The sequence below is a fragment of the Megalops cyprinoides genome, chromosome 5, assembly GCF_013368585.1.
Source record: "Megalops cyprinoides isolate fMegCyp1 chromosome 5, fMegCyp1.pri, whole genome shotgun sequence".
Lineage (NCBI taxonomy): Eukaryota > Metazoa > Chordata > Actinopteri > Elopiformes > Megalopidae > Megalops > Megalops cyprinoides.
This window is the reverse complement of record NC_050587.1, coordinates 25,184,398-25,201,229: the sequence shown is the minus strand read 5'-3', so window position 1 is coordinate 25,201,229 and position 16,832 is coordinate 25,184,398. Positions and strand designations below refer to the sequence as shown.

The 16,832-nt window shown below is 40.4% G+C and overlaps 1 protein-coding gene across 2 annotated transcripts; it reads left to right on the top strand.

Moving 5' to 3' along the window:
- Nucleotides 1–8,222: 8,222 nt before the first annotated feature.
- Nucleotides 8,223–16,682, top strand: LOC118778181 (adenosine receptor A2a-like). 2 transcript variants are annotated; one of them, XM_036529587.1, is made up of 3 exons: nucleotides 8,223–8,256; nucleotides 11,041–11,747; nucleotides 15,525–16,682. In XM_036529587.1, exons 2-3 carry the CDS (start codon nucleotides 11,389–11,391, stop codon nucleotides 16,345–16,347), a joined length of 1,182 nt encoding a protein of 393 aa, XP_036385480.1. In that variant the 5' UTR covers nucleotides 8,223–8,256; nucleotides 11,041–11,388; the 3' UTR covers nucleotides 16,348–16,682. The 2 variants fall into 2 exon arrangements, with proteins under 2 accessions (XP_036385480.1, XP_036385479.1); XM_036529586.1 differs by lacking the exon at nucleotides 8,223–8,256 and adding an exon at nucleotides 8,339–8,395.
- Nucleotides 16,683–16,832: the final 150 nt, after the last annotated feature.

Genomic DNA, 16,832 nt, shown 5'->3' with positions numbered 1-16,832 from the left:
CCCTTGTAACAATTTAGCATTTGGGCATTACCTGGTCAAAACACAAATCCTTTTCGATATTTTTTAGTAGCTTTCTTTTTTGTGAAATTATTATTTCAAAGCACAAAATGAAAAAGCACAGTGAATATTATGGTGATAAAACCTATATCACTGTGATACCAGTTCTAAGATTCCACCATAAAGGTTTACAATATTATTGATCCTTACAGATAGTCTCTTTATTTTATGTGTTTTTGCATTGGAAACTACAGGCGCACAAATGTTAAACAACCTGAAATTGCACTGCATTGTGTAAAAATCACAGTTTTAAAGAAATCCCCTTTTGTGGAGTTTATTTAAATGATCTCAGAGAAACATTATGCTTCTCTCCCCAAGCTTGTAACTCAGTTGTATTAAGGAAATAACTAAAACATTCATTTGGATGCTTTGAAGTTTTGATGCTTCATTTCTATTTCTCAGGATATGAGCTTGGAGTGTTTAGGAAGAGCTCCTTCGGTGCAGAAATGGTTGGTAATTAAGGAGTAACTGTATGATCATGCATGATGGTGTGATTTTATAAATTTGGTTACGATGCAGATTATTAGAGACACCCAGCTCACTGTTAGCACCTTCTCCTGGGGTTAATGTCAGATAATGTTCTTTTTCATGAGAACTTAATTGAGTATAACATTGATTTTATGGATATGTTTAAATTAATATATTACATTAAAAGCATTTGTAATTTTTGAGAGAGAGAGTTCAAATGTAACGTAACACTCATCACATATTCTTCATTAGATTACCTTGGCTTTGGCTGCAAACCTATCCAGCCATGATTGTTTTACTTGAAAAAAAAATCTACTACCATGTAAAAGTACAGAGGGGTGGTACAGCCATGGAAACAGCTGGAGTTTGTTTGCATTTTAGATAAATTTGATTGACATCTCCTGGTGAAGGTGCTTTCCATTAAATCCATGTGGATGTCTGCATGGGGCAGACAGAGGGAGAGGAAGCCTGAGATTCCCTTTGGTATTACAACACCAAAAACAAGGAATTGTTCAGTTGGGGTGGGGTTGTTTGAAATACTCAAAACAATAATGTTGTTGATTTGCCTTTCTTTCAAATGAGGAATAGGAGGTGTATTTGGAAACACTAAGTGATTTAGTAGTTTCCCTTGTCTGCCACCCTGGTGCACTGGTGTCATTGATGAAGGCTTGTTCTGGGGCTTAGATTTTGATGTTTGATCTGGATACTGAGGTTGCAAATGGACAGGGATGGTCTCTGTTCTCTTTACACTAAAAAGCACACTTTCAGCTAGTTGGCTGAAAAGAGGAGTATAGCACACTTGTCTAAGTGAGCTGTGAGGTTCTTTTGTTTCAAAGTAAGTCAAATGCATTCCGTCACACATTAAAATAACACCTTAAGGAGGATTGCCCTGGGCTCCTGGGGAACCATGTGGCCCAGAGAATGCTTTTATTTCACTGAATCTTCAGAGCACTTTGTTCTGTTTGTGGGAAGAAGTGACGGGAGGGACCAGTGCAGCACATTTCCTGCTGCGCTGTCATTGGCTTTGATTTACACCGTCTTCCAGATCAGACAGCGTGCTTTTTTTGCCCCAAAACTGGCATCACACTCTGTGTATGTATGTCTGTGTGTATATCTGTCTGTCTGTGTCTGTATGTGAATGTGTGTGTGATTTGCTGAGTGATTTTACATCTAGCATTATATACAGTTAACAATCACCTGGACAGGCTCAGGTTGCCCTCAGACATTACAAAAGTGGCAAGTTTGTGAAGCCATACTGAAGTGCCTCTGCTCTGCATTAGGGATGTAACCAAACTGTCGATTAATCATTTGTAAGTCACAAGTGCACATGTTGACAGTGAAATCTAATCATTGACAAACTTTTTTCACCAGACCTCAAATTAAAGGAGAACTGTTAACTCTTGCTGGGTGATATTAGATGATATTCTAGTTGGGGTGAGGCTTTCTCTTTCCCGTTCCAAGACTTTCAGTTGAGGAGATGGCTGCTTTGTGCAGGAGTAGGCTAACATGTTTTACATGCAACTTAGTGTGATTGCACAGAAAGGAGTGTTTTGACACAAAAATAACTTTGATTCAAGGAAGTTATTCACTTCTATGTAATAATGTTTATATAACATGTAATTACATCATTATATTGTTTCTGTGGTAGATTTTTTATCATGATGTACCGTTTGAAGTCAGTTTAAACCAGTCAATACATCCAAAGGGGAAGAATGCAGTGTCACTATTCACAGGAAGACGTACTGCCTTTCAACTGAACGTTATGCAAGCGGTCAAAATTCTTTTGCATAGACTCTAGCTTGCTAAATAGAGATACTGGGGAAGTGTAAAGCATCTAGCTAGCAATGTAAATATAAATCACTTTACATTTAAGCAAAAAGGGCTAATTAAAAAGGTATTTTTGCCTATTTTTTTCACATGAGTTAGCTGGCAGCAGGAATGTTAAATTACCTTGAGTAGCTGGAGATTACTGTGAAGAAATATGATGCATTTCACAGAACATTCTTCAGAATCCAATCCCATTTAACAAGTCTGCTACGAGTGCAAATAGTATATAATTGCCCTTCTTAGCCGTCAACACGGAGAAATGTATGACATTTACATCCCTATGTCTTTCATGCAGTAGCAATGTTTAAGTGGTTCTTCAATATCTGTCTTGCAATGGAAAATAATTACCCACATGGCTCAACATGTTTCACTTGTTAAAATTTGAAATTGGATACTTTTACATTAGACATTTCCAGCACTTTTATGGGAAACTGCTTTCAAATGACTGATGTTCTTACTGACTTCATTTGCTCTGCATAAATCTCACCACAAAGGAGGAAGTTGATTGTTTTTAGTTTGTTGGTGTGTTGGCATAGTCTACAAAAAATCCATTGTTTTACATTATAAAACATTTAGCAACTCAGTGGTTGAACACAGGAACTTCTGGTTGATTTCTCTGGAAGGGGCCTCAAAGGATATGCATTCATTATTGCTTTTCCAATGGTATCTTATTTAAGTTACATAACCTGCTGGAGGAAATGGTTAGCTAAGTGTGATGGCTACTGCTGCAGCTGTTGATCCAGTCAATTCAGCCAAAAAGGGCCAGACCACACAGTCTTTGTTCACTTTTCGTGCTCTCATATTGCATATTAACTTCCATTGTAATCACACTGCAAATATGTTCTGTCTTAAATCTTTGTCACAAATAACATACCTGATAATATGCTGGGACATTTCTTACCCGCTTCTTTCCCAGCAGTGAAAATCCCATGGCTTTTTGGTGGTCCTTGTGGAGATATTTTCTTGCTAATCTGTGTTGCTATGTTTTTGCGCCATGCGCAAGGAGGCCCTGTGCATTTGTTCCCCCGCAGATTTTCACTGGCACGTAGGTAATATAAAAACTGTAAGCAGTACAGTGTTAACAGACAATGAGGTGGACAGCATCTTGATGTCATAACACTTCAGTATGAAACAATATTGAATTAAGTGCATCATAGTGCAAAGAACCTAATTAAGAAAGCTCAAATAAGTAACACATACTGATGAGGGACGTGGATGACTGTACTGTCTGAGGTGTTGTTTTTTGTATATTACTATAATGCATTTATAAGACAATGGGAAGCTATCATTTTCAAGATAGCTGTGAGTGCATAGGTATGTGCACACGCCTTTCAGCTATCCTGTGTTGCAACAGCACAGGGAATGGTCTGTAAGTTATGAATATTTTTTTATTTGCTCATGGTGGTATTAAATTCACAATTTCTGTCATTGTCATGATATTCAGTCTGATGCTAATTATAAAGGACAAGTAATTTATTCAGCCTTGTATTTAATTTTCTTTGCTTTTAATAAAGTTTTTGCTGGATGATGCTATGTGTGATTCAATTCACTGAAGAGAATCACTGCTAAGAATCTTGAGTCTCTCAGAGGAAATGCTTTGATAAGATCACTGGTTAAACTTGACCTCAGCCTTATCTTGACAAATTTGATGACTGAAAAAGTAACTGCCAATGTACCTGCAATTTATCGCAAGGGATAAGCTATACTGAACATGGAAAGAAAACAAAAATATATCTACTTGTCTATCATGGACTGAGAGGATACTTACTCTAAGCATATTAACACATTACAATGAATATAGAAATTAATGCATTGGAAAATAATACTTGATCATAGGACCAAAACACTGATACAAACCAACATTATATGAGAAGCTCACATAGCACAGGAAATTGTGCTAATAAACAATTTGCTGAAGTCTTATGGGAGGAGAACTCTTGTGATTTAGCAGTGGTAGCACTGATACTTTTAATTTTATTGCGTTCCTTTCTGTCAAATGCATTCCCAGCCTTGAAACTACAGGTAAATTATCATTTGGTTTAAATTTAAACCCAGCTTTAAAAAAATTATAATTGTTTTCAGAAGCATGTAAAATGTGTTTTCACTGCAATAAGAGACGTGTAGCTTGAACACTCAGACCCGCTTACAGCTGTCTTGAAATCAGATCCACAGTGCCTTTGTGCAGAGTGGGTGGAGACGGTGTTCTGCACTATAAATAGGACCACATTTTCTGAGAAACCGTGCAGCGCAGCTTCATAGGAAATCAATGCCACCTGCCATCGGGTACCTATATGTAGGCCTATATAGGTAGGCCTGTGTGATCGGTGGCATCTAACTCAGGCACAGAGTTGCAATTCTGAGATATTGTGCATCACTGAGCAGAAATCACTCAACCACGTTCTCAAAAACTGCATCTGTCCCCGAAAGAGTGAGTCTCGTGGGGCACACCCTCTTGTGCAAGTGCTTTATTGAACGTTATGATTTCACATGAAAAGCCTGCTGTTGACATTTAATTTTTTCCCTCTTAATTAAATAACTGTTGGTTCAGATTGGGCAGCAATTTTGTGCTAGAATCAGGCCGGCTCATTTTACCCCTTTCCCACTGTAGAGCTGAAATCAGGCTGGCTCATTACACTCCTCTCCCTCTGTCAAGCTGGACCCAGGCAGGCACCCATTCTTAGACATCTGTGTGTCATATTTACAACAAGTCCTGCTGTTCATATGCTCTTACTGTACGTGCTTATATACCTTTTCTTTGCAAGTGAATGAATGAATGCTGCTACAGGATGTTAGATGTAAAACTTAAGCATCGCCAGTCCTCCACTGCAAGAGCATCTTATGCAAATAAGAAATATAATGTGCTGAACATGTCTGTTTAGACGTAACAGAAGTTAGTGATTCCCTGTATGACTACAATGGTGTAACTCTCACAGATTCCGCAACCCAGATACGGATTCTTATTTAATCAGATCTTGTGTATCAATCTACTAACATGCTGGTGCTTCACACAGATATAAGATCTAATGCAAAATTAGAAACGTGTTTAGCGTATATTTGTACGTACACAAGTGTATATTTCGCGATTTTACTTAAATGACGATTAATTTAGGATTGTTGGTGTTTTAGTGAAACATCAGTATGGAGACACGTGTCGCGCATTCAATTAGCCAGAGACAGGAGATACCAAGCCCGCAGCAGAGTGGTCGGTGCAGAGGCGCACGGATACTATGTGTCTGTGATCTGGACAAAAGATGGAAGCGCGCCTACATGACAGGTTTTGACAGGGGTATTTCAAAACAATAGAAAGTTCTGTGCATACTAATCTCCTTAGTCTAATAATAGTAACTGTTTGATTTGGCAACGATTCAGGTCTCATCGGTGGATTACGGGCCATTCAGTGGCACTGCCGTTCAGAATAGCACTGTCCCATCTCTCAAACACCTTAGTTTGAAAAGACTGTAACTAACACATGATGTTAGCGTGTTGATACAGAGTCCTTGAAACTGTTCCTCCTATCTAGCGGTTACGCCATTTTGGCGGCGCATGTAGAAAACACAGAAACGAGTGCCCACGTGAAATGTTCTCATATAAACAGGAAAAAAAATGGTTTATTTCACAACGCATCTGCTTCACAACCATTAAACAAGCAATAGGTTGAAATTTTTTTTTGTTTTTAGTGATGGCAAGCATTTAGCACTGATACATATCTGTTATTACTTACTCAACTACACAGTAATATGTGAAAACGCATCTTAACCCTTCCATACGTTTTCAGGAGGCCCAGCCCTGGAGTCTAATGTTTCCTCTCTAAAAGCAATTGTAAACTTGTCTCTCAAGGTCTTCTCTAAGTATTTTTACAAGTATAAATCCATAATAAGTCACAAAAATTCCACAAATAGTTTTGGAGGAAAACTGCATTATTGATACTAACACAAGTTTCCAGTTGCTAAGCTTCATAGGCCTCTGTTAATTTTCAATGTAATTCCTTGCAAGCCTTTGTTCATTATCAAGCTCCTGTCAGGATTTAAATTAGTACATACAGATCTGTCACTGGAGACAACAGAACTTCACAGGACTGTAACAACATATTTCACATGTAATTAGCCAATATGACATTCTATACTACAAAAAATTGACAGTATGTGACTGATATTGCTATTATAGTATTGCACTATAATTATAAATCCATCATGGGAATCAAACATGATTTCTGACTTTTTCATATTAACAGAGGCTACATTAGCTTTAGCGGTAATGGTATATTCATTTTGAAGAAAGCTACACAGGTTTCTATACATTAGATAATCATAAATAGAATATGTGACTGTTAGTTCATATTGCATCTAATAAATATTTTGATATTTAAAAGTACATTGGCATTATATACATAATATACACCACATATATGTATCACTTTATCCATAGTTGCATTTATATGTTATAACTATTAATTTCACAAATCCTCTTATCAAGAGTAACTTACAAGAAGTACATTCAATAGGGATAGGCACATAGCCATACAGAAACTGAATTATTAGTGCCATACTTGTAATATAGCGCCATTGTGGGAAACTTCCACACTAAGTGTTGTCATAAGGAGTGCAAACATACTATAGCCACGTTCAGCCACCAGGTTGTACCATTACAAGTTTCTGTTGCCACAAAGTTTTACCACCAAGGTTTTTCTGCATCAAAGGCCTGCTGTTTTGCTGTAATGAGTGTATATACAATCAGATTTTATTACAAGCTTTGACTGCAGTAACAGGAGTGAAATGGGTCAGAATCTGTGGACCCAATGTGTGGCAAAATGCAGTACTGATATATGAAAGAAATGGTGTTACAGTTATGATGACATTCTGTATGTGGATGAGTTAGCATGTTCTAAATCCAATGATGCAGTTTGTGTATCTTAAGACGACGACTATAGGATAATATGACTCTAATCACTACAACATAATGCAGGAAAAAAACTCGGAACAGTTATTATGTTAATAATTTTATAATTATATTGATGTTTTTATGTTCTTCTGGTTACCACTGCCATATTGTTCTTGTTCAGATTTGATCAACAAGATGTTTTCATACATTACAAAATGCCTCTATGCCTTCATTTGCTCTTAACCGAATACATATATAAATAATGGACGGAAAAGGCATTTTAAAACAAAAACTCATCTGTGTGTACAGGCTTTTTTGGATCCTCTAAAGGTGTCGTTTTTTGGAGCTACATCCAAGAGTTCATATTGCCTATTGCCTATTTAATACTCTGCCTGGTAATTCTATACCCATTGTTCAATTATAATGAATCTCATAATAGTAAATAGGATGCGGTAATATATTTACCTGTTTGCATACTGGTAGTGACAGTCCTTTAAAATAAAGGTATCTCCCAGTGGCTAAAAGCGACATCTCTGTAATTAAACTGTCTAGATTCTCAGTATATCTGCGTTCACTGGACAGTTTAGTATACTGTGAATGTTTAGTCCGCTGCGCAAGTGCGCGCCTTACGATCATGTAGTCTGCGTTAAAGTCTGCGCCCTGTTTGATTGGTCATGCAGGTTCTGCGATCTTCGGTCCCTCAAACGTTTTAGGCTCGAGGGTCGGAAACCGTGGGAAGATTTCTGCGTGCGCATGGCTGGGCGGCAGGCAAGAAAGCGCATCAGTTCTGTAACAACACTCTGTGCCTACTTCAACATCTGCAGAGGAAATTCGTCTTTTATTTCTATTTTGCGACAACACGCTGAAATGCGCTTCAACTGTGCAGCTACATCGGTAGATAGAGAAGTGGCTGCGATACTAGGATTTTTGTGTTTTATCTGAAAGGGGACTTCTACTAATATTCCTGTTAATGAGCCTGCATGACAGATTCGAGCAGCTTCACTGAGGCGATACCGTTGCTTTTAGGTAAGAAGATAAAACTGAGAAGTTTATCTAGAAACCCATCTACGCAAGTCCCACTTGCTTGTGGTTTTGGGTTGAATGTGATCAGCTAGAGACGATTTGCCTTGATTTATCGCAGCAGTTTGAACCTACTTCGAACCAGGTATGTTGCTTTCATTGCGATGCCATTGATCTTTTCTTAAATATGACAGTTGACCTCCCGGAAGTTATGATATTTTGCCTGTTGATCATAATTTGGGGGAGCACGTTTAAGACCGATGAAACAGCATGGGTCATGTTTTATGAAGTCAAGCGCTGAGTGAGTTGATAATTAAAGGTTTTCTTTCCCAAAACGAATTAAGTGCATCCAACAGAAAATCCGTTCATTCAGCGCGACTTCCATTTCGTTCTTACCTTGGCGAGCTTGAAGAAGGAGGGAAAACCTCTTCAGTCTTGATTCAGTCTCACATGTTTGATGTATGATCAATGTAAAGGTCCACGTGCATGAGTTACAGTTCCAATTACAATTATGTTGCGCTGGCTTCTACATGTTTTAATTACGTTTAAAGTTGTATCGCATTTTACTCTTAGGCTACACGAAAATCCAAAAGTACGATTCCAGTTTGCGAGGCATTGCTGGATTTTGCGCACGTTTACATCGACCTGAAATGGTCCACATTTTTCTAGGGATTGCAGGACTTTCTGCTTTATGGCATCATTTCGAAGCTTGAGTGACAATAGAAAGAACACAATGACTTACCAACCGTCCTAAATACATGGAATGAACGCATAAACATGTTTTTGGTTTGGCAGTAATAGATTACTTAGAGGTCCCAATTTTATTCTCATGATGTGGAAAACAACCGTCGTCGCCAAAATGTTCCACGACTGTTAAAACATGGCAACCGACGAATTGAATTTTTGGTTGAATTATCTGTATACAGTACTTCCTGTTAGGCAGACGCGGAGTTGTCTCGGTGTTTCGGTTGTGTTTCTAAAACACCTGTTGGGGTGTCCTCCTGTTATACTATATTTACACAAAAACGTTACAAAAAAATTACTGGCGTAAATCAAGCCAAATTGGCCAACGTCACCTTATACAAACTCCAAGCACTACTCCAAGGCAAACTTACCTAATGTATCCTAAATACATTCATGTAACTTGATCCTGTGTTCTACAGAGGAGTGTAATGTAGTTTAGAAAAGTTTTGTAGCATAGAGAGGTTATATTGCAGTTATATACTGCATTAGCAGTATTATTAACCTTAAGACCATAACTAGCTAACTAGCTTTCATGCACAACCAAGATGGGTGTCATTTATCTATTATATTCTATTATCTATTAGATCTATTATAAAGGGTAGAAAGTGTCTCACAGTTGGATACAGTGAATAGGTGTGGAGTGAATATGAGGATAGACCAATGGTGAGATACCTACACTGGGATTCTGCAACATTTTGATGATGTAGGAAAATGTAGATGGAGTAGAGGAAGGAGAAAATAAGGAAGAAAGACATGTTTCTTTGACATGTTAAGGTGTTTATTATATTATGATCAATCAAGCAGTAATGGCGGTCATTTTTTGCAAGGACATTAAGACACCATTGGCCAACATCAACAAGTGTGCCCAATGTCTGATAACCATCTACATCCACTTGCTGTTTGTCTGCCTGTGCTCTGGAGTGTCTTTGGTTTTTCTGAGTTGCATGCTGATAGTATAGAACTTCTACAGGATGTGCAACATGGCTTTCGTATCTCAAGGGCACACACATTGATAACCATAGTATCTGAAATTCCGCTGGCACATTGGCATGGCCACACGAGCACTCCCTACCCCAGCTGTTATCCTGTTAGCATCCTTCTCAGGAAAACCACAGAGCATTCTGAAAAGGGAAGGGGTGGGTGAGTGCAAGGGAGAGCTTGGGAAAGTGGTTTTTAAATGTTTACTGGCAGTGGAAACAAAATGCAAAAACCATGTGTCTTGTGGTTTATATTTAAAATTCAGTTACAGTGAGCAACAGGCAATTTTACAACGTGTTATTTTATGAGTGAATGAAAATGAGAAGATAATATAGTACTTTATTAATCCAAAAAGGAGATTGTGTAAAGATAGAAAGATGCACACATGCAGTTGTAAATGAGAGAATAACTATAGTAAAGAGTGAGGGTCATTCTTATTGAGAAGCAGCTGCCATCTCCTAAAACTTGCAGTGTTTTCTTCACCACACGTCATTTGTCACTGTATGAGTTTCTCTGTAAACATGAGCTCTGCATGACAACAAGCCTCAGCCTGCATACACAGGAATTGCTGATCTGTTTGGTAGAAGATCTCTGTGGTAGATATGAAGATATATTGGTTCAGTGTTTGTGATTTTGTGTTGAGTATGTGAATAGTGCGGTAACAGCCCCCCACTGGAGAAGCACCTTCTATGACAGGGTGTTTGTACTGACCTGTTTACCCCATAGCTATTGTGTGCAAAACAATTAAATTTCAATGTAATTATATTCATACGTGTACGAGATTGCATGGCTATGTGCTTGATTTTATGCACCTGTTAACAATTGGTGTGGCTGAAACACCTGAACACAATAATTAGGAGGGGTGTCCACATACTTTTGGCCATATAGTGTATATGTGACCATTTTTTGTCTAGTCTCTGTATCTCTATTTTGAGAACTAGATGAAATGATGTCAGTACATTTTTGCTGATTTATGTTGTTCTGAGAGGTTCTACAGCCGGGCCATTTTGCCATATTGTTAAGGTATTCCTTTGTGATAATACTTCTCCTCTTCCTCTCTTTCTGCAGGGTTGTGATCTCAATGTGATTCTCAAGGCTTCCTGTTGTCACTGGATTTTGGCCCAGCTTTCTGAGGGAAGGAAGGGAGAGACTTAGCGGGGGAGGGTGTATCTGCCATGTTCATGTGTGGAGAAGGGGCACCTTATCAGAAAAGACTCCTTCCCCTCTGCACCCAGGCTTAAACTGGAACACAGGGCAAGGCGCGCTGGGTGGGGCAATTGAATTAGTGGGATCTCTTTTTTACTTTACTTTGAGGTGCCCCCTCCACATGACTGCGGGTGAGCGTAGGCAGACCCACAGTGATGTGCACATGGGCATGGCTGGCCCCCCAAGCTTAACCGCGGCGCCCCCCTCACCATGCTGAGTAATGCGTCGTTGGGGTCGGTGGGGACGGGGGCGTCGGTGGCGTACGTGGTGCTGGAGCTGGTGATAGCGGTGCTGGCTGTGCTGGGGAACGTGCTGGTCTGCTGGGCCGTGTGCCTCAACAGCAACCTGCAGAGCATCACCAACCTGTTCGTGGTGTCGCTGGCGGTGGCCGACATCGCCGTGGGGCTGCTGGCGGTCCCCTTCGCCATCGCCATCAGCACGGGCTTCTACGCAAACTTCTACGGCTGCCTCTTCATCGCCTGCTTCGTCCTGGTGCTCACACAGAGCTCCATCTTCAGCCTCCTCGCCATCGCCATCGACCGCTACATCGCCATCAAGCTCCCGCTGCGGTGAGCTTTGGAGAGTGTGGCTGGGTGGGAGGGGTGAGACCGGATAGAGGGGAGGCTTATGGGAGGTACTGGGGGGTGGATGGTGTAGCTAAAAATTACATTTAACAATTAACATTAGTAATGATAATCATAAACATCATTAAACATAATTCCTTCTCTGGAGTAATATATAGCATCTGACAAGAATGTATTGATGCATGAATACAAATACAAATAAAAGCATAATAAGTCAACATGTATATATGCACATATGTGTATTGACAGCGAATTAGTCTCTCCCCTGCAATATACTTCCACATTCGACCTGTTGGAGTCCTTCATGGTAGCATAAACATCATCGCCCCCTGCTGGTGCAGGAAACACTTGGGTTCATTTTTTGCTTGAAAGTTGAAATGTGATGTAATATTTAGGGAGGAACTCTGGGTGTCCTACAGGAACTGGCTAGTGGCATACAAAGCAGCATCTGACTACATCTGAGTACATGACTTGCAAATTTCACAATGGCTAAACTTCTATAACTAATTCCGAGAGGCTAAAAAGACAAAGCAGATCATCTCTTTCAGTGTCATTCAGCTGCAAATTCAGGTGAAAAGTCAGGTGTAGTTCTTAAGCAAAACAATTCAGCACAACAAAATCAGAGGCCCATAGAATCAGTTGTGGCAGCTATAGCATTTTCACTGGTCTTCAGTCACCTCTGATAATTTAGCATGACATGGCTGAGATTAAACCCAGGCCACTGAGCAATTTGAGAGACCCTATATGATTAAATGCATCTTATTTATTTTATCTTACTTATTATGTGGAAAACCACTTTGAATGTCACACACATACATGTACAGTGGATCTAGAAAGTCAAAACACCCACTCAAAATTTTTGGTTTTTATTGCCTTGAGACCTGAAATGAAAACCCATTATAAATGAAATGAAATGAAAATCCACACCATCAGATTTTTTTCCACTTTCATTTAGACATGGTAACCCTCAACACCAAGTAAAAAGAACACATTTCTGAATATTATTTTAAAATAGAAAAACAAAAACACTTTGGTTGCATAAGTGCACACACTCTTTGTAATGGGAGTTGTATTTGTGCTCAGGTCTAACCATTCACCATCCAAATCATGCCCAAAGCTCATTGACTTCATCTGTGACCAATTGAAGTAATTCTGATTAGTTCAGGATAAAGTTAGCTGCACCTGTAGGTTATCTCAGTGGATTTCCTGGTTTTATTGGTGCATGGCAGTGTAAGGAAACAGCTATGGGCAACAAAGAGCACATCTCTGGGATCAAATTGTTGGAATGTACAGAACAGGAGAGGGTTATAAAAAGGTATCAAATACCTTCAATATATCACAGAACACAGTAAAAACCATGATCAAGGAATGGATTAAATATGGCACCACCAGCACCTTGCTCAGATCAGGCCATCCTTCCAAGATGGATGACCATGCAAGGAGGAAACTCATCAGGAAGGCCACCAAGAGGCCAACACCAACATTTAAAGCCCTGCAGGACTTCATAGCAAGGACTGACCACCATGTGTTACTTTGTTGCAACAATTTCATGAGTTCTGAATTATGCCGAAAGACGCTCTGGATTTTCTGTTGGAAAAGGGTCTTGTGGTCTGACAAGAATAAGGTAGAACCTTTTGGCCTTAATTCCAAATGATACGTTTGGCACAAAGCCAACACAGCCTAAGAACACAGTCCCTACTGTCAAGCACTGTGTTGGCAGCATAATGCTATGGGGCTGTTTCTCTTCAGCAGGGTCAGGAGCTCTGGTAGGATAGGGTGGAAAATGAATAGTGCAAAAATACCAAAAAAATTTAGAGAAAAACCTGCTACCCTCTGCAAAAAAGCTGGAAATGAGGAAGAATTTCACCTTTCAGCACTACAATAACCCAAAGCACACAACCAAATCGACAGTGGAATGGCTGAAAAAAGGAAGATCAATAACCTGGAATGGCCCAGTCGGGGTCCTGACCTCAACCCCATCGAAAATCTTTGGGCTGACCTTAAGAGGACTGTTCATAAGTTGTCCCCTCACAATTTAAGTTAACTCTGCAGCAAAGAAGAATGGGAGAAAATTGGTAGAGACTTATCCAAACAGACTCACTGAAGTTATGAAAGCAAAAGGTGCTTCCACCAAGTATTAATTTAAGGCTCTGTAGACTTCTGCAACACATTCAAGGTTTTTCATTTTAATACTTTTTTGAAGAACTGAGGCATTTGATTTTCAGTTAGTTATTTTTGGTTAGAATGTGTATATAGAGTTGTAAGCTTTATATACACATTGTAGCTATAAATTCTGACTTTGCTTGCCTTGATTTCAGGCTTTTAGATGCCAAAAACAAGGAGACTCTAGACTTTCTAGAGCCATTGTATATCAGATAGGATATAGATTTGACTGGATTTCACAGAACAAGTATAATTTGTAACCACCTTTTATTCATTTTGTGTCAATACCATTAGTATTTATTGTTGTTATTATTATCATTATGATTGATATTATTACTGCATATGTGACACAACATTATCCAGTGTATTTGTAAATTACAAAAGCAGAACATTTGTACAAGTACAGCAGCAAAACCATTAACAGAGCAGTAATAACAACAATATTACAGAGAACTGAGTTCAGGACATGTGACACTGTGACATGAAACAAGAACTGACATAGTCATCCAAAAATCCCTGGACTCACTGGCATCAGGCCACATTGCCACAAGTAACAGATGCAGGCAGGGGTTGGTGCATGTCTGCCATGTATCCCGGAGGCTTTAGATTGTTTACCAATGGTTGACCTTTGAACTTTAACCTCTAGAGAATGTGATACAGACTGGCCAAATCTGTCTGCCCTTTCTTCCAAAGTGAACAGAGCACTTGCTGAAAATAAATCCTACAGTTATTCTCTTTGCTCTGGTGTTTTTTGTCTTGAGAATGGAGTTAATTGACTGTTAATGGATGAATCTTGGAGTTTCTGTGTTGTCGTTTCTTTCTGTTTTCTCAGTACTGCCTATAAGGGCAGTGCTTTGCAGATCCTGGTTTTCTTTGTCTGGTGTGGCATAGTCCTTTGAGAACTGAGCTCGTAACCAGAATCTTGTCATTTTGAAGCCCAGATAGGAGCAATAAACAAAATATTATGCATACACAATACAATATTCATATTTTAGTGCAGAATTTCCACACGTTTCAGTTCACCTGGCAATGTGTGTGCATTGATTACATATCCATAGAGTTAAAAGATTAACCATTATGTTCAAATATACTGAATATGTCTGTGACTGATTTGCAGCATTGTATTGTCATTGGTTATTTTCCGTTCTTTATCTGGGCATGCATACATTGTGAAATACATTTTTATTGAAAATATCGAAGCCTCTTTACACATGTTTTTATACATATGGTCTTAGCTACGTCAAATATCAAAGGCTCATGAGCGGAAGGGTGAGGAACATTTCAGAATATTTTCATCACGCTGGTGGGAAGTGCTGTCCGCTACAGCTGGCTGGTACTGTACAGTCCTGAAACAATGAGGCAATTCCCTTGGGCTGCACAGGCTGCCGGTGATTCCTCTAAGCTCTCTGATTACATTTGCACATTGCTTTTATTCTTTGGAAATTCTCGGCTCTGTGGAATCCCCTTGAGTTTGGAATCAGGAAGTTTAAGTTCTTTTCAAACACCCGGAATATCGTCATATACCTCTCTCTCGAGTCATATGAACCCGTAAAAAATGTGAGAGGTGAATTCCTCCATCTGTTTTTTTTTTTCCTGCAGGTACAACAGCCTGGTGACCGGTCAACGCGCCAAAGGGATCATTGCCGTCTGCTGGACGCTGTCGGTACTGATTGGTCTGACACCCATGCTGGGCTGGAACAAGTGCACCATGTCCACAGACAGCACCAACAGCTCTTGCCTGCCAGGCACCACCCAGTGCCTGTTCGAGGAGGTGGTCACCATGGAGTACATGGTCTACTTCAACTTCTTCGCCTGCGTACTGGCGCCCCTGCTGGCCATGCTGGGGATCTACGCGCGGATCTTCATGGCGGCTCGGCGGCAGCTGAGGCTGATGGAGCTGAAGGCGGGGCAGGGGGAAGGGTCACGCTCCACCCTGCAACGGGAGGTTCACGCAGCCGTCTCCCTGGCCATCATCGTGGGGCTGTTCGCCGTGTGCTGGCTGCCGCTGCACATCATCAACTGCTTCACCCTCTTCTGCCCGCACTGCGCCAGACCTCCGGGGGCCGTCATGTACCTCGCTATCGTCCTCTCTCACGCCAACTCTGTCGTCAACCCGTTCATCTACGCCTACCGCATCCGAGAGTTCCGCCACACCTTCCGTCGGATCCTCGGGCGCTGGGGCCTGCATGGGGGCGGAGTCAGTGGAGACGCCACCCACACATCCACGCGAATCAGCACAGCCGATTCCAGCAGGGAGGAGGTCAATGGGGTCATGTTAGACTTGCACACTGAGAGCAACAGCGTTGACCGCTGTGGCAGTGGCAGTGCAGTCGAGGAGACTTCTAGCCTCTGGAAGCCTGACTCTGCTCACCTTCCGCTGGGTCAGCTTTTGGCCACTCCTATGTCTCCGCCTCCCAGGTGACAGTGTCACTTGACATCCTGTTAAGAACACCTGCACTAGTGCCTTCAAGTCCGACATCAAATGGTTGAAGCACTATACAGACAACATGCTCAGAAAGATAACTGTAGCTGTTATTCATCCTGAATGCAGGACCTGCTGCTGCACCAGCACTTAGGAAGGACTAAAACCATGTCAAATTCCCAGCTGTGATATGATTGGCTCCCACAGGACTGATGGGGACCTGTCCTCATTACTTAGCTGATTGTGCTTAATCATTCCCCCAAATCCAGATTGGGTCCCTGAATGGTGTACATTCTCACCCCAGAGGGGCTTCACATGCCTCTTCAAAGTTGTCATAGCGCAATCACAAGACCAGTCATTACTGTAGGCTTTGTTACTATAATTATTGTCACTATTTCAATATATACTATTGATGTCATGGATGTCAGGAATGCTTTATTGTCTGTAAAAAAATCCAAATATGTTCATCAGAAATCATGAAGATG